Genomic DNA, 16,698 nt, shown 5'->3' with positions numbered 1-16,698 from the left:
ATTAACTAGCTATAGTTTCCCAAAATAAAAGATATAAATTAGAATTAATTTTTTTTTTGTCGTTCTACAAGAAAGAAAATGTTATTCGTTAGAGAAATATGTATACATTTTGTAAATAAAAAGGAAATAGTACATACTATGAATAATCATATCTGAAAGATACATAATTGTTGTATAGTCATTATCAATCAAAGAATCGACAATTAATGGAGATAGAGATTTTTACGTGTTCGAAACTTGGAATATACCACACACGAGGAGTCGAGGACCTGATGAGGGCATTCATATCTCTACCAAACTCATTTCGTGCCGAATAAAAACATATACCAATTTATATCAAAAGAAAAAACATAGATAATTCAATTTCGTCAAAAGTATCCTACCTAAAAACTATTACTACAAACAAAGTTCTTGTTTCTTTTGGGTCACAAGTCGAAAATTCTAAAACAATTGCACGTACTCACAATCATGAGTCCCAAAAATTGTATGCACGATTTTGTTCGTTTATAAAGGTTTGTGACTGTGTGCGGCTAACAAAGGAGCTACGATTGTACTATAACAGTATCACTCAAACTTGAACTTATAGTATCTATATATTGGACGATCAATCATTTTTTTATTTATAAAACCTGTAATCATCATTTGCGGTAAAAATGTTGATTTTCGTACGCTTACAAATATCCTCATATTTAGGATAAGTTTCTTAAATTGTGTCGGCTAGAACATGATATTTTAATTATGAATTTTAATAGAATACCTAGTACCTACGTGTAGCCTATCCAAAATACCGAAAAAGACTGTATGTTGTATAGTTAATTAGAACTTAGAAGAAGAGCATGGCATCATCACTCATACATTATTGAAAAGGATTGCACATGACATCACTTCATAAACAGTAGATTTTAGTTTTGTTTTTGAGGTTTTAGAAGAAAAAAAAAATCCATGGTTGCGGTTGGTTGCTTATTCATTCCGTAACCTTTCGGCCAAAAATATAGAATCAGAAGAGATTTTAAAGATTATGATTCTATATATATATATAGCAATTTTATTGCTTTTTTTTTGGTGGTCAACAATAACATGGATGATTCGAACCAAATTCCTAAAACAAATCTCTAAGTTTTGACTGTTATGTAAAAAATGATACTTGGTGTTCAACAGCAAGTAAAAACTAAGAATATTTTTAATTATATATAGTATGTAACCACAATTTTATTATACAATATGCATTTTACATGTTATTATAGTTAGTAAACGAAATCCATATATTAAGAAAAATGATAAACTATGTAATACCATAGGTTTGACCATGCAACTTTTAAGAAAAAAATTAACCATCAAATAGTCTCAGTAGCTACCTAGAGTAGAATCTATGGCACTCTAGCTGAATCAAAACTCAGCATCCTATTCTTTACTAGCTTTTCATCACTTTTATTCCACAAGCAGCCAATATTGAGCTTACAAAATTTGCTTTATCAGTTTATAATGTTGAAAACATCGCCTAAATTAATCAAAGTACATGTGTTTTTGGTTCATTTGCCCTAACCCAACCTCAAACAAACCTATAAAAATAATTGGAAAATACGATCTAAGATACGTATGGGTCTAAATTTGCATCGTCACGGACAAGTCCATCCACGTCCGCGACACGTACATTCAAACGTGCCATGTTTTCCACTTCTCAGCAGCATCCACGTACACGTTCCCCATCTAATATCTATCTACGCGTAATTGGTCGTATTATCTACTGTATATTTAAATTCAATGTATCCATGGAGCCTGTTTTGTTTCTTTTGTTCTGTATTTAATCATTCAATATTTCTATTCTCGACTTGTCAAGCCCCGAGATGTAAAATAATTGTCCCGTCATATGATTTTACGAGTTTATCACGATGAGTGATAACTTATCACACATAACCGAATAAAATATCTGGTCGACAGAGAGAAAAAGAAATATCTGGTCGACAGAGAATGAAAATTTTTGTCACATGACACGATGCATTCTCACTATTTATTACAAGTATCATATTACAAATATCTTTATAATAGTAGTATATGTCTTATGTCCGATGACATGAGGCTTAATGGTAATGGAATATATATGTTTAGTTGAAATAATTGCAACTTTCGGCGATAACCAGGAGATGGCGTTGTTTTATTTGTTTAACATTCTCTGTGTCAAATTGACCCATTTTTTTCTATAGGGTCCGGAGACAATTATTTATATATAGACTTCAATTCGTCCGAGATTATAACCAAAACGAGAAAGAGTGAAAAATGGCAAATCAAACCAACAAAGATGCCAGCTAATAGCACAATGTATGAGTTTTGTCTTTGTGTGCACTGCTGACAGTACTTATTAGTGCTTTTGCTTGGATTCGTTGCCCAACCAATTAGAAAACAATGAGATCTCTAATTCGTGCTTATGTTCCAACCAACCATAAATTTTCCTGTCCGTTCTTATATTCATAGAACATTATCATTGTACGTACGAAGATGATGAATATACATTATTAGAAAGTTCGAAAAACTAACCACCCCAATTCGTTAGCCTTTACACGTTTTTGTTATGTGTCTCACAGATGCAGTATTGTTGACACTGATCGTTCGTTCTGATGTTATGATATTATGGTTTAAGTAACAAAAACAAGAGTTTCTGAATAACCCAAATACATTGACTAATATTGATATAAATGTTCAATTCAAATTCTTGGTTCTTTAGTCTTTTACATATACCACTATTACTTTAGACTATTATAGTGGTACATACGTAGTCAAGAAAAAAATCGAAATGACTAAGCACGCGCCATGACCCTTGACCGTCGATCAAATAAGACTTGGACGCGTTTGTTACCAACTTACCATACATATCCTTCTTTCTCTCGTTTGTTTTTAGTATTTGTTTTGATTGAGCATATCTGAGGTATCTTACTCTGAAATACATACATGTGTCTCAAATCAAATTATACTTTTGATATACAAGTCGGTCAAATCAAATTCTTATAGAAATTATTCTTTTGATGTAATATTAGTGAAGTTTTATCAGCTACACTTATTGTTATTGTAAAATAGTAAATTTATAAACACACCAACTTTTAATATATAAATAAATGAGGACCGCGTCATTTACATTACACTTGATTTCTATGAATGATATTTAACCCCAAAAAGAAAAAGAAAAAATCTAAGAAAGATTTACATTACAAATCTCTTGGCAAGTTCGACTAAAAATGTGATAATTTCAGCTATATGAAATCACGGTGATATTAATTGTATGAAATCACGTGATTTTAGCTATATTAAATCATGGCGCTATCCACAAATGATTTCTTCATTTTCAAAACAAATTCACATGTTAAATAATCATTCACCTTCCTTTTATGTTTCTTATAAATAATTAGTTTACTTTTTCAGTAAATTTTATTATCTGCAGATTGCGGTAAAACAATCTTATCTTATCGAAAACACGTTTTCATAAACAATCACATTGAATTATGAAATCTTGTAGGGATTTTCTGTACTACACAATATTATCATTAATCATTAATTATCATCTTATAAATTTATTGGATTCTCATCATATTGAAAGATTCTTTTCTTCCATGGGATGTTTTGTACTCAGTTATAATTATATGAAGGATTTAGAAATATTTTCTACATTTTATTATAAAAAGTTCTTAAAAATTGTAAGATTGTATTAAATAATGTATGCAAAAATGTACAATATATACAAGACAATTTTGATGTATATATATAAGATAATAATTATTATTATTTATCAGAATATCGTATATAATATGTTTGAATACCAAACATATAAAAATTAAAATATATTACACTTAAATAATATACCTAATCACGAGTTTGTGAAACAATAACATTAAGAACGCATTGGGAACAAAAACTCTTGCATGAAAGTTTCGTGTAGAAATTTTATGTTACATGAATCTTGTCAATATATCCGTTGGGAAAAGTACTATCTCACGAAGTACATGTGAAACTTTTGTATTTTTATGATTTAAAACAATCGTTACATTATTTATTTTATTAATAAATAATGATTATTTATTTTATTAATAAATAATGATTTTAGTTAAACTTTTTATTCATTTTAAAGAAAAAATATGCTTAAACTGGATTGAGTTTTAGATATTATATTGAATAAGATAAAAATAGAAATCGCAAGGCACTTGATTAAATAATACTATATTTATACATTTTTTTTAAGACTAGCATGACATTCGTGTGAAGTTTATATGGTCAAAGATCTAAATGTTTATACGTTACAAAAAAAGATTCAGATAATTTTTTATACATGTTAGATTTCATTGTATTGATTTTAATTTTAATTTTAATTTTAATTTTATATATTCAACAATATAGAAAAAGATATATTAAATTATATATTATGATACTTATGAACTACAAATTAGAAAACAAAAACATCACTAAGATTTACTCTTTGACATATTTACAAAAAATTATCAATTTTATTAAGTACAAATTATAAAATATAAATATATATAATATATATCTATATTCAAATGCTTAGTCATTTAATTGGTTGGATAAAATCGAATGGTTATACTTGTCTTATAGTTGTATATATCTAATTCTTACAAGACCAACTCATAGATTACAAACATTTGGATGTGGAAAGACAAATCTACTACCAATACTTTTCTAATTTAGGATAAATAATAAATAGATGAAACAATATCCAACAGATTCATTTTATACTACAACAAATACAAGAAATGTTAGCAATATAAAACTGCAACAATTTTGCACATAAATAAAACAGCGAAAATAAAATAAAATAAATCAACTTTTCAAATACTATAATTTTATTTACTTAACTATTAATTTAATAAGTTGAAGCATATATATAAACACACATATCCCCTCCCATTTGCGTCACCGTCCATAAATCAGAATCCTGACACCATTTGTGTCTGTCACCACCAAACCCTTCTTTTCTCCAATTTTGTTTCCTTCTTCTTCTTCTTCCTCTTTGCTTTGTTTCTGAGTTACGGTTTGTGATTTCTTCGTCATCAAAGAAGAAAACCCAAAAGGAAAGTTTCCAAATTTCAGAAGATTTCTCTGTTTTTTTTCTTCCTTGTTCTTGTTTGATTCTTCAATCAAATCACAAAGGGTTTTGAGATAACCCCCGTCAATGGGTGCAGGGTTCTCTCTTTTTCACAAAAACCTATCGTCTTGTTATGGAGATCGAGATCTGACCAAGCCTGGTTTAGGAGATTTGCCTGAAAGTTGCGTGGCGTTGATCCTCCAGAATTTGGATCCGGTTGAGATCTGCAGATTCTCGAAGCTAAACAGAGCTTTTCATGGCGCCTCTTGGGCTGATTTCGTCTGGGAATCGAAACTTCCTCCTGATTATAGATTGATTCTCGAGAAAATTCTCGGTGGTTTCCCGGAAAATCTGAGTAAAAGAGACATCTTTACTTTTCTCTCTCGAGTTAATTCCTTCGACGAGGGCAACAAGGTTTGTCCTTTTTCTTAGATTTCTTTGGCTTCAAGTTAAATTTTTAGGGTTCTTTAGGAAAAAAAAATTTTGGGGATTTTTTGTTAACTGATTCTCATTAACGGTATTAGGAAATTAGAGAAGAAATTTCATGTTTTTGATTCGATTTGTTTGATGTTTTCTGCAGAAAGCTTGGGTTGATAAACGAACCGGTGGGCTCTGTTTATGCATATCGGCTAAAGGGTTATCGATAACCGGAATTGATGATCGGAGATACTGGAGTCATCTTCCGAATGATGAATCTCGGTGAGTTTTTGTTTCATTAGATCCGATGATGATTTCATGCATCTGTGCTAATGGTGGCTTGTGTTGGTTTTTGTTGTTTTATGTGCAAAGTTTTGTATTTTTCCTCTGTTTTCTTGTTAGATTCGTTGGTTCAATTAGTGTATGATGTTTGCTATGATTAAAAAAGGCGACATTGTTAGTTGATTTAATGGATACAAATCCTAACTTAAACCTATTGTTTTGTGATGCTTTAGTTTTTCAGATGTGATTTAGTTTTGTTTTTTTTTGTTGTTGTTTCTTCTGTTCAAAGTTTTGATCTTTCCTCTGTTTTCTTCTCTCGTTGGTAAAATTATTGATTGATGTGTGCTATGATTGTTAAGGCTGAATTGGATACTAATGTTTTTGCGTTATCCTATTTGTTGATGATTCCTGCAGATTCTCATCAGTAGCATATGTTCAACAAATCTGGTGGTTTCAAGTTGATGGAGAAATTGATTTCCCATTCCCAGCTGGAACGTACAGTGTTTTCTTCAGGCTTCATCTAGGCAAACCAGGGAAGCGGTTTGGTTGGAAGGTTTGTGACACAGAACAGGTTCATGGATGGAACATTAAACCTGTTCGGTTTCAACTCTCAACTGAAGATGGTCAACATTCTTCATCCCAATGCATGTTAACAGAAGCAGGGAACTGGAGTCATCACCATGCTGGAGACTTTGTGGTCAGTAAAACGAAAAATTCATCGACGAAGATTAAGTTCTCGATGACTCAGATTGATTGCACGCATACTAAAGGCGGGCTGTGTCTAGATTCTGTAGTTGTGTATCCGAGCTCGTGTAAGGACCGGTTGATGCAGGTTTAAGTTGCAAACTGGAGTTTGGTGTTAGGTGTAGAGGTTTTAAAAAGCTGTTCTTTTTGTAGTTTTTTTTAAACCTCTTGTAGAAACCTTTGGGGGGGGGCGTAAATTAGAAAACTCATTGTAAAGAGAAAAAAGAAAAAAAGAGAGGGTAAAATATTAAGTACTACCAGTTTAGGCTCTTTGTTTCATTGTTTAGGTCCAAATGTAAAACTTGTTTTGAGTTTGAAGTTGAAAGAGTTTATATATTATAACTAGCTTATTACAATTCTACTATTGAAAGGTTGTGTCGGAAGTGAAACGCAGCGTGTTGTGCTGATTCGGTTGAACCGGTTCGGAGATAAGATAAGCGTACTTGTCTGTAGAGTTCTGTCTTTTCCAACGTAAACAATTTGACCTCTTCTTAAATTGGATAGCTAACTAAACTAATTTGTTAAACAGAATAATCCTTTTGGTTCAAGGAGAGGTTTCTAAATAACCAGACATTGAACCGGCTCAAAATTATTCGGATGATTTGTAAAACCAATTCATGAATCAAATTTAACAATTCCCCCAAATCGGAGATTTCTCTAGGGTTCTAATTCGAAGGAGAGATTCATTTCGGAAGCAAATTTATTGGGAGAAGAAGATGAGGAGGAGATGGGTTGCGATTACGGGGACTAGATTTGTGCATCAGCTTAATCTGGTTAAAAGTACTGCTTCTCTTTTCTCCGGACGAGCTTTTTCTGGTCATAGAGAGATATTGAGAAATGGGATGAGTGATCTGAAGTTAGACGATGCAATTAGGTTGTTCAGTGAGATGGTCAAGTCTCGTCCCTTACCTTCCATTGTTGATTTCAGTAAATTGTTGAGTGCTATTGCCAAAATGAAAAAGTTCGATGTTGTCATCTCCTTGGGGGAGAAGATGCAGAAGCTGGGAATTTCACACAGTCTCTATACATACAGTATTCTCATAAACTGTTTCTGCCGCTCTTCTCAACTCTCTCTTGCTTTAGCTATTTTGGGGAAGATGATGAAACTCGGTTATGAGCCCAATGTTGTCACGCTTAACTCGCTGCTCAATGGTTTTTGTCACGGGAATAGGATTTGGGATGCCGTAGCTTTGGTTGATCAGATGGTGGCAATGGGTTATCAACCTGATACCTTCACATTCAACACTCTAATCCATGGCCTTTTCCTTCACAACAGAGCTTCAGAAGCAGTGGCTTTAGTGGACAGAATGGTTGTGAAAGGTTGTCAACCAGATCTGTTTACTTATGGTGTGGTGGTTAATGGATTATGTAAGAGAGGTGATACCGATTTGGCTTTAACTTTGCTCAACAAGATGGAGAAAGGGCAAATAGAGGCGAATGTAGTCATCTACAGCACAGTCATTGATGGTCTTTGCAAATACAAACAAGTGGACGATGCTCTAAACCTGTTCAACGAAATGGAAAGCAAAGGCACAAGACCAGATGTTTATTCATACAACTCCCTCATAAGCTGCCTTTGTAATTACGGAAGATGGAGTGATGCCTCTAGATTACTTAGAGATATGATTGAGAAGAAAATCAACCCTGATGTGGTCACCTTCAATGCATTGATCGATGCGTTTGTAAAAGAAGGGAAGCTTGTAGAGGCGGAAAAGTTGTACGAGGAGATGATCCGAAGATCATTACATCCTGATATTTTCACTTACAATTCGTTGATCAATGGGTTTTGTATGCACGATCGACTTGACGAGGCTAAGCATATGTTTGATTTCATGGTTACCAAGGATTGCCTCCCAATCGTAGTGACATATAGTACTCTTGTAAAGGGATTTTGCAAGTGTAAAAGGGTAGATGATGCTATGGGACTCTTCCACGAGATGTCTCAAAGGGGATTGATTGGAGACACAGTCACTTACACCACTCTTATCCAAGGGTTTTTTCAGGATGGCGACTCTGAATATGCCCAAATGGTATTCAAACAGATGGTTTCTGATCGTGTGCCTGCCAGTCTTATGACGTACAACATCTTATTAGATGGGCTCTGTAATAACGGGAAGCTAGAAACAGCATTGGTCATATTCAAGGACATGCAAAAGAGTAAAATGGAACTTAATATCGTCACATTTAATATTATGATTGAAGGGATGTGCAAGGCTGGGAATGTGGAAGATGGGTGGGATCTATTTTGTACCCTCAGCCATAAAAGAATGAAGCCTGATGTTGTAACCTACACTTCAATGATCTCAGGCTTGGGTTGATGAGGAGATGGTGAACATTTAATAAGTCTTATGACATACAACATCTTATTAGATGGGCTTTGTAGGAACGGGAAGATAGAGAAGGCATTGGTGGTATTCGAGTATATGCAAAAGAGTAAACTGGAACTTGATATTTTTACATATACTACTATGATTGATGGGATGTGCAAGGCTGGTAGGGTGGGAGAAGCGTGGGATTTATTTCGTAGCCTCAGCCTCAAAGGAGTGAAACCTAATGTTGTAACCTACAATACCATGATCGCAGGCTTGTGTAGTAAACGCTTACTACAGGAAGCAGATACCTTGTTCAAAAAAATGAAAGATAATGGGCCTCTTCCAGATAGCGGTACGTATAATACACTGATCAGGGCGCGCCTTAGAGATGGTGACAAAGCTGCGTCAGTAGAACTCATTAAAGAAATGAGGAGTCAGGGGTTTGCTGGAGATGCTTCAACCATTGGCTTGGTGACCAATATGTTGCATGAAGGGAGATTGGACAAAAGCTTTCTCGATATGCTTTCCTAAATCAGTTTCATATATCTCTAGAGAAGGGGCAACCACAACATCAGTAATGCAAGTCTTGAATAGGATTTTAAACTTCAAAAGGCGTCTGATAAATGTAAAAAAGGAGAAAGAACTAGGAAGAAAAAGAAAGCAACTTTATTTGAAACAAGCTCAAAGAGATTATTTTATATGTACAGTACAGTTTAATTAGAACAAAGAAATTAGAAAACATAACTGAGACTTTTTATTCGAAAGCAAAAAAAAAAAGCCAAATCTTGTTCGACTCTTAAGAAAGTTTTCAGATTCCCTTTGGAGCCACACCAACGGAGTTCAAGGTCTCTGCATTTCGAGGCCTATGCACACATAAACAAAAGACAGAATTGAGTTTTTCTAGTGAGTTTTTACAATATATGTCATCTATTCAATTATATAATATATAGTTATAGAAAGAAAAGAAAAAAATTGAAGAGAGGTGATGTTTAGAACATACGTGGTGTATGGGTTGGGTCGGGTGGGATCAGATAAGATTGCTTTAGACTTATCTTGAATCTGACCTACTTTACGTAGCCAAGACTTGTTGATGAATTTGTCAGCGGAGGAAACACAATTCTCTGGATCATCGACCTCAGCTACAGCCGCTCTTCTGTTCTTTCTTGTACTGATTGCCGGAGCATGCACAAGCTGCTGCTTCAGGCTATGTCCGGCCATTAGCACCGTTAAACCAACAAAACCTCCTATTATAGCCACTGGTGCAAAATCTCCCGTTACAGAGAACCTATATTGAAACATAAAAAAACACTCCATATTGATCAAACTAAAAACGGTTATGGAGTCAACCTTTTGTTACATACTCTATACGATACAAATGTAAATACTGAAACTGAAACCATATATTTAGTATTTCTTATTTACTTGTTATATGTTTGTTTGGCGCCATCGGCGACTGTGGTTGCGAAACGACGAGAGCCACCAATTTGGTTTCCGACCGGTCGCAATTGGCTCTAAAAATAAAATAAAAAATAATAGACATGTTCAAAATGTAAATATAATTAACATTTAACTACATTAGAATGGTCAAGAAAACAAAACTTACGGTAATTCTGAAAGCCATCTCGGTAAAAATTAATATGCTGAGGATACTTACGAAGCTTCAAGAGAAAGATTTTGATTATAGTAAAACCAAAAAAAAAAACAAAGAGAAAGATTGATTTATATACAAAGTGAGGATGAGACTATTTAGGATCTTTGTAACCAAAAATGGAGAAAAATTCAAATGGCATCTTATATTTAGCCATGTTGCAGACATTAAACCTTATCCATTGATTGAGTTTCTTTATTTTTATAAAATGTTAAAGGCTACAATATTTAAACACCAATAAAAAAATGTATCTAATTTCTAGGTTGGTTATATATATATGGAAAAAAAAAACTATATAAGCGTAACGTTGTGTTCGGCATATCTCAAACACTGATAGTTTTTAACGGATCGGATGCGTGGATGATATGCTCTCAAGGTTTTCAAAAAAGTTATAAAACACAAACCATTTTGTTGGATTGATCGCTATGGTGTGTGTCTCGCAAGTCGCAATATATATCTACGGTTTTACCTACAACATTTTGTTTAGCGAGGTGGTTTTTGTACCAAAATCATTGCATGTACTTTGTTGCATTTTCTAGTTATTTGATAGTAAATTAATCGAAAACTTTATAATTTATGTAGTGATACACTAAATTTGTGAGATCTACGATGTGTTCTATTGTTTAAAGAAAATGTCAATGTTTATTAAATCTCATATATTTATTACATCTCACAAAAAACATTATGAGAAGATACATCTGCTGAGAAATTAATTAACAAAATCAAAACATACAGTACTAATAAGAGCCAAACACTCATTTGCTTTTTAAGAGACACCAGAAACTCTTATTAAAAACCAATAAAACAATAAAAATAAAAAAAAAAGGAAAGAGACTACTGTCGTTCAAACTCTTCAAACTGGAGATGTTTTTAAATTTTTTAAAAAAAAATTCAGCTTCTTATTAGTTATATAATCACATAATAAATAAAAATTAATTAAATATTAAAATAATAATTTTATATATTTGAGAGACGGTGGAGAGACTCTCCCATTGTGAATTTGTGATGGCCTAATTAGTTATTTAGGCATGCACATCATTGCTTCTGTTCTTCCTTTTGCATGTCTCACTGTTCACACAACCGCTCACGCATGCGCTTAACCATTTCGGATCCCCTGGCTCTGTTATCATCGCAAAATTCCCAAAAAAAAAATGATGGGTTTAGTTAAATATTACGTATATATATATATATATATATATATATATATATATATAAAGTTTTCGTGTTTGAAAAGATAATTTATTAGATTCACAACCACAACATGTAATATCAGTAGTTTTAACACACAAAAAAAATATACGTATGAGCTAGACATTTAAACCGTTCAAGAAAAGGAGTAAGCTAGTTTATACACATAGATCTATCCATAAGTAATATTTACTTACTTGCGTTTTTGCCACGGTGGCACTGATAAATCATACAATCAAGAATACAAATTGCTTCTTCTGTGCTTCGCTTTGGTGAAGCTGCATGAGATACTGAATAAACATCAGAATCTGGTGAAGGAGAAGGAGAGTGATGGTGATGATTTGCGTGAACCAGAATATTCTCCATTCCCATTAGTACCATCATCACCATCATTAACATGGCTACACTCTTTGTGTTCATCATCTTTTTTTTCCTCCAGAGACTTAAGAGTTAATTAAGAAGCTGGGTTAAAGAGAAAGATCTGATTATGGTAAAACCAAAAAAAAAAAAAAAAAAGAGAAAGATTGATTTATATATATACGCAGAGAGGATGAGACTATTTAGTATTTACTATTTAGGATCAAGACTATTTACTATTTACTATTTTGTAACTAAGAATGGAGAAAAATTCAAATGGCATCTTATATTTAGTCATCCAGACATTAAACCTCTCATCCATTGATTGAATTTCTTTTTTTCTAGAAAAAATACCAAAGGCTAAAAATATTTGAACACAAAATAAGAAAAAAGAAAAAAAAAAAAGAAAAGGAAAAAACTCTTCTTTTAATTAATTTTTTTAACTGAGAAAAAAATGAATATAAAAAATGTTCATCCCATTCCACCCTATTCTAATTTTCCCCACAAAACATATATATAAAACAATTAGCTCAACTAGAGATGAACAAATTGAAGAGGAATGAAAACCATTATTACTGTCAATTTATTCCAGTAACATTTTTTAATCTCTACTTTTCTTAATAACAACCATTTGCATTATATATTTTCGACGAAAAAAAATAATGTTGTTTAAACATAAAAACTGTGAAAAAGAATTCACACAAATCTTTGTACGTACACGCGCGCAACATTTTAATAAACAGTTTTTAGCAGAGCTCTCAACTGTCTCTTGGTTTATGCGATTTTCACAAAATGATGAAACTTGGTTTTAGTTTTAAGCGGACCATATATATTTATTTTGTTGGATCATGATCGTTATGGTGTGTGCCTCGCAATGTTTGGACATTTTGTTAGGTGGGCGTGATTTTTGTGACAATTGGGAGCTACCTAGAGAAAAAACATTGCGTTACATTTTCTAATAACTAATTATATGAATTCTTCTTTGTTGCATTTTCTAGTTTTTCAAAAAAAAAAGTAAATTAATCAAAACTTTAAACTTATTTGGTGATACACTAAATTTGTTGAGATCTATACGATGCTCTTGTTTAAAGAAAATATCAATAGTTATTACTTATTATTATATATCCCTTATATTTTTATTATATGTCTCACGAAAACATTATGAAATGATATTATAGAAGTCAAACAATCATTTGCTCTTTAGTAATTTTAGACATATATATCATCGCTTGTGTTATTCCTTTTGCATTTCTCCGAACATTCTTTAATGCATGAGCCAAACTTGTCCCAATCGTCTGTTGTCATCGCAAATTTCCAAGAACAAAATCAAAACAAAAAAAATCATTAGTTATACTTATATCCAAAAATTTATAAATTTAAATATGAAATATCTAATAATATTAAATTTTCGAGTTTGAAAGTATATTTTATTAGATTCACAACTACAACTTGTAATATCAATGGGTTTAACACAAAAACATACGTATGAGCCAAACATTTAAACTGTTCAAATGATTAAGCTAGTTAATACACATAGATCAATCCATAATTAATATGTAAGAGTAACCAACTTACTTGACTTTATGCCTAGCAGAAGGCATTGATGAATAGAACCAAGTACGCAATATATTTCTTTTCCTGCTGAAACGGGTGAAGGAAAAGGAGAAGGAGAGTCAGAATCGGGTGAAGGAGAAAGAGAGTCAGAATCTGGTGAAAGAGGAGAAGAGTCAGAATCTGGTAAAGGAGAAGGAGAAAGGGAGTCAGAATCTGGTGAAGGAGATGGAGAAGGAGAAGGATGACGATGATGATGATGACGACGAGCGTGAACCAAAACGTTCTCCATTCCCATTAGTACCATCAACACCATCATCAACATGGCTACACTCTTCGTATTCATCATTTCTTTTTTCTTTTCTTAAAGACTTATCTTTAGTAATTGTACAAGTTTTTTGTGTGTGGATTGTGAATGTTGATGTTTAATTGCTTGGTTTATNAAAAAACATTGCGTTACATTTTCTAATAACTAATTATATGAATTCTTCTTCGTTGCATTTTCTAGTTTTTCAAAAAAAAAAAGTAAATTAATCAAAACTTTAAACTTATTTGGTGATACACTAAATTTGTTGAGATCTATACGATGCTCTTGTTTAAAGAAAATATCAATAGTTATTACTTATTATTATATATCCCTTATATTTTTATTATATGTCTCACGAAAACATTATGAAATGATATTATAGAAGTCAAACAATCATTTGCTCTTTAGTAATTTTAGACATATATATCATCGCTTGTGTTATTCCTTTTGCATTTCTCCGAACATTCTTTAATGCATGAGCCAAACTTGTCCCAATCGTCTGTTGTCATCGCAAATTTCCAAGAACAAAATCAAAACAAAAAAAATCATTAGTTATACTTATATCCAAAAATTTATAAATTTAAATATGAAATATCTAATAATATTAAATTTTCGAGTTTGAAAGTATATTTTATTAGATTCACAACTACAACTTGTAATATCAATGGGTTTAACACAAAAACATACGTATGAGCCAAACATTTAAACTGTTCAAATGATTAAGCTAGTTAATACACATAGATCAATCCATAATTAATATGTAAGAGTAACCAACTTACTTGACTTTATGCCTAGCAGAAGGCATTGATGAATAGAACCAAGTACGCAATATATTTCTTTTCCTGCTGAAACGGGTGAAGGAAAAGGAGAAGGAGAGTCAGAATCGGGTGAAGGAGAAAGAGAGTCAGAATCTGGTGAAAGAGGAGAAGAGTCAGAATCTGGTAAAGGAGAAGGAGAAAGGGAGTCAGAATCTGGTGAAGGAGATGGAGAAGGAGAAGGATGACGATGATGATGATGACGACGAGCGTGAACCAAAACGTTCTCCATTCCCATTAGTACCATCAACACCATCATCAACATGGCTACACTCTTCGTATTCATCATTTCTTTTTTCTTTTCTTAAAGACTTATCTTTAGTAATTGTACAAGTTTTTTGTGTGTGGATTGTGAATGTTGATGTTTAATTGCTTGGTTTATGTGTGTTTATATAGGAAGATGTGTTTGAGTTTATAGATGGAGATAAGAATTATCAAGGTAAAATGTCAAATTATAGTTTAAGATTTTAGGTGATATACTACATGTATATAGAATAATATTTAATTACATAGATCTGGTTACTATGATATAATTAGATTGTAAATTTATGTTTGCTTAAATTATTATTATTTTTTTTGGTGTGAACTTAAATTATTTCTTGTGATGATTTGAGAAGTATTATGACTTTTCTATACAAGATATTTTACTCAATCATGTAGTTTTAATATTTTACAGATATTCCTCAAAATGACATGAATTTGAGTTATATTATGAACTAATATTAAAATTCCTAAATATTTAAGTTTTGGCATTTCTAAAGCAATAAGAAATAAATCAATCTTTATTTAATTGGTTATAATATTTGTAAATAAATTTTATAGTTTTAAAATTTAATGTCTTATTTTTTTCAAGAAAATATTGATGTTATTACTTCAAATAACCAACTCTTTATAACATTTACGTATGAGCTAGACATTTAAACCGTTCAAGAAAAGGAGTAAGCTAGTTTATACACATTTACTTACTTGAGTTTTTGCCACGGTGGCACTGATAAATCATACAATCAAGAATACAAATTGCTTCTTCTGTGGTTCGCTTTGGTGAAACTGCATGAGATACTGAATAAACATCAGAATCTGGTGAAGGAGAAGGAGACTTTGAATAAACATCAAAATCGAGTGAAAGAGAAGGAAAGTTATGATGATGATGAAATGTTATTATAGAAGCCAAACAATCATTTGCTCTTTAGTAATTTTAGACATATATATCATCATTGCTTGTGTTGTTCATATTGCATTTCTCCGAACATCCTTTCATGCATGAACCGTACTTGTTCCAATCGTCTGTTGTCATCGGAAATTTCCAAGAACAAAAAAGAAAAACTCATTAGTTATACTTATATCCAAAAATTCATAAATTTTAATATGAAATATATAATAATATTCAATTTTCGTGTTTGAAAATATATTTTATTAGATTCACAACTACAACTTGTAATATCAATGGTTTAACACAGAAACATACGTATGAGCCAAACATATAAACTGTTCAAATGATTATGCTAGTTAATAGTTAATACACATAGATCAATCCATAATTAATATGTAAGAGTAACCAACTTACTTGAGTTTATGCCTTGGAGAAAGCATTGATGAATAGAACCAAGTATTTAGGATCAAGACTATTTACTATTTACTATTTACTACTCCCTCCGTTTCATAATATAGGATGTTTTAGAGTTTTTTGCTTGTTTCACAATATAAGATGTTTTCAATTTTTGAGGCAACTTTTAGACTACTTTTACATTTTCTTATTATTTATTCTATGCAGTTGTGTGACAACCCGTCCCGTGGAACCCACTAGCCCACCGCTAGCTGCCCCAACGGACCATCCGTGGACCCCACTCGCCCACCGCTAGCCGTCCCAACAGACTCCAAGCTGGCCCTGCAGGGCATCGATCCTAACCCATCACTGTGGATATCCCAATCCACCAGTAGGTTATTGGTGCGCCAGGCATTCCTCGAACCCTGGTCCTCACCCTTTAACAACC

General features: G+C 32.3%; 6 protein-coding genes across 6 annotated transcripts; 2 read left to right on the top strand and 4 right to left on the bottom strand.

The window, feature by feature from the left end:
- On the top strand, window positions 4,909-6,885 carry LOC104714657 (F-box protein PP2-A11). The gene is made up of 3 exons (XM_010432086.2): window positions 4,909-5,500; window positions 5,667-5,785; window positions 6,200-6,885. Exons 1-3 carry the CDS (start codon window positions 5,174-5,176, stop codon window positions 6,621-6,623), a joined length of 870 nt encoding a protein of 289 aa, XP_010430388.1. The 5' UTR covers window positions 4,909-5,173; the 3' UTR covers window positions 6,624-6,885.
- LOC104714658 (pentatricopeptide repeat-containing protein At1g62914, mitochondrial-like) lies at window positions 7,246-9,372 on the top strand. The gene is made up of 2 exons (XM_019230133.1): window positions 7,246-8,842; window positions 8,900-9,372. The coding sequence occupies exons 1-2, from the start codon at window positions 7,246-7,248 to the stop codon at window positions 9,370-9,372; spliced, it is 2,070 nt and encodes a 689-aa protein (XP_019085678.1).
- On the bottom strand, window positions 9,512-10,576 carry LOC104714656. Its single transcript, XM_010432085.1, has 4 exons — window positions 10,445-10,576; window positions 10,264-10,352; window positions 9,842-10,126; window positions 9,512-9,704 (listed from the first exon to the last, which is right to left on the bottom strand). Exons 1-4 carry the CDS (start codon window positions 10,460-10,462, stop codon window positions 9,650-9,652), a joined length of 447 nt encoding a protein of 148 aa, XP_010430387.1. The 5' UTR covers window positions 10,463-10,576; the 3' UTR covers window positions 9,512-9,649.
- Window positions 11,130-12,176, bottom strand: LOC104714655. The gene is made up of 2 exons (XM_010432084.2): window positions 11,875-12,176; window positions 11,130-11,609 (listed from the first exon to the last, which is right to left on the bottom strand). Exons 1-2 carry the CDS (start codon window positions 12,098-12,100, stop codon window positions 11,512-11,514), a joined length of 324 nt encoding a protein of 107 aa, XP_010430386.1. The 5' UTR covers window positions 12,101-12,176; the 3' UTR covers window positions 11,130-11,511.
- LOC104714653 lies at window positions 13,092-14,019 on the bottom strand. Its single transcript, XM_010432083.2, has 2 exons — window positions 13,610-14,019; window positions 13,092-13,329 (listed from the first exon to the last, which is right to left on the bottom strand). The coding sequence occupies exons 1-2, from the start codon at window positions 13,932-13,934 to the stop codon at window positions 13,244-13,246; spliced, it is 411 nt and encodes a 136-aa protein (XP_010430385.1). The 5' UTR covers window positions 13,935-14,019; the 3' UTR covers window positions 13,092-13,243.
- LOC104714652 lies at window positions 14,157-15,132 on the bottom strand. Its single transcript, XM_010432082.2, has 2 exons — window positions 14,672-15,132; window positions 14,157-14,391 (listed from the first exon to the last, which is right to left on the bottom strand). Exons 1-2 carry the CDS (start codon window positions 14,994-14,996, stop codon window positions 14,306-14,308), a joined length of 411 nt encoding a protein of 136 aa, XP_010430384.1. The 5' UTR covers window positions 14,997-15,132; the 3' UTR covers window positions 14,157-14,305.

Source organism: Camelina sativa, chromosome 9, assembly GCF_000633955.1.
Source record: "Camelina sativa cultivar DH55 chromosome 9, Cs, whole genome shotgun sequence".
NCBI lineage: Eukaryota > Viridiplantae > Streptophyta > Magnoliopsida > Brassicales > Brassicaceae > Camelina > Camelina sativa.
The sequence above is the reverse complement of the archived record's forward strand: the minus strand, read 5'-3'. Positions and strand labels throughout refer to the sequence as shown.

What these genes read in the sequence shown, in the direction of transcription:
- LOC104714657 (XM_010432086.2), top strand. Translation starts at nt 5,174, where the DNA reads ATGGGTGCAGGGTTCTCTCTTTTTCACAAAAACCTATCGTCTTGTTAT. An exon ending in CCTTCGACGAGGGCAACAAG is followed by an intron (nt 5,501 to 5,666) that starts GTTTGTCCTTTT and finishes TGTTTTCTGCAG; the next exon opens with AAAGCTTGGGTTGATAAACG. An exon ending in CTTCCGAATGATGAATCTCG is followed by an intron (nt 5,786 to 6,199) that starts GTGAGTTTTTGT and finishes TGATTCCTGCAG; the next exon opens with ATTCTCATCAGTAGCATATG.
- LOC104714658 (XM_019230133.1), top strand. Translation starts at nt 7,246, where the DNA reads ATGAGGAGGAGATGGGTTGCGATTACGGGGACTAGATTTGTGCATCAG. An exon ending in TTCAATGATCTCAGGCTTGG is followed by an intron (nt 8,843 to 8,899) that starts GTTGATGAGGAG and finishes ACATCTTATTAG; the next exon opens with ATGGGCTTTGTAGGAACGGG.
- LOC104714656 (XM_010432085.1), bottom strand. An exon ending in GCCAAACAAACATATAACAA is followed by an intron (nt 10,127 to 10,263) that starts GTAAATAAGAAA and finishes GTTTCAATATAG; the next exon opens with GTTCTCTGTAACGGGAGATT. An exon ending in CGACCCAACCCATACACCAC is followed by an intron (nt 9,705 to 9,841) that starts GTATGTTCTAAA and finishes ATGTGTGCATAG; the next exon opens with GCCTCGAAATGCAGAGACCT.
- LOC104714655 (XM_010432084.2), bottom strand. Translation starts at nt 12,100, where the DNA reads ATGATGAACACAAAGAGTGTAGCCATGTTAATGATGGTGATGATGGTA. An exon ending in CCACCGTGGCAAAAACGCAA is followed by an intron (nt 11,610 to 11,874) that starts GTAAGTAAATAT and finishes CGATGATAACAG; the next exon opens with AGCCAGGGGATCCGAAATGG.
- LOC104714653 (XM_010432083.2), bottom strand. Translation starts at nt 13,934, where the DNA reads ATGATGAATACGAAGAGTGTAGCCATGTTGATGATGGTGTTGATGGTA. An exon ending in TCTGCTAGGCATAAAGTCAA is followed by an intron (nt 13,330 to 13,609) that starts GTAAGTTGGTTA and finishes CGATGACAACAG; the next exon opens with ACGATTGGGACAAGTTTGGC.
- LOC104714652 (XM_010432082.2), bottom strand. Translation starts at nt 14,996, where the DNA reads ATGATGAATACGAAGAGTGTAGCCATGTTGATGATGGTGTTGATGGTA. An exon ending in TCTGCTAGGCATAAAGTCAA is followed by an intron (nt 14,392 to 14,671) that starts GTAAGTTGGTTA and finishes CGATGACAACAG; the next exon opens with ACGATTGGGACAAGTTTGGC.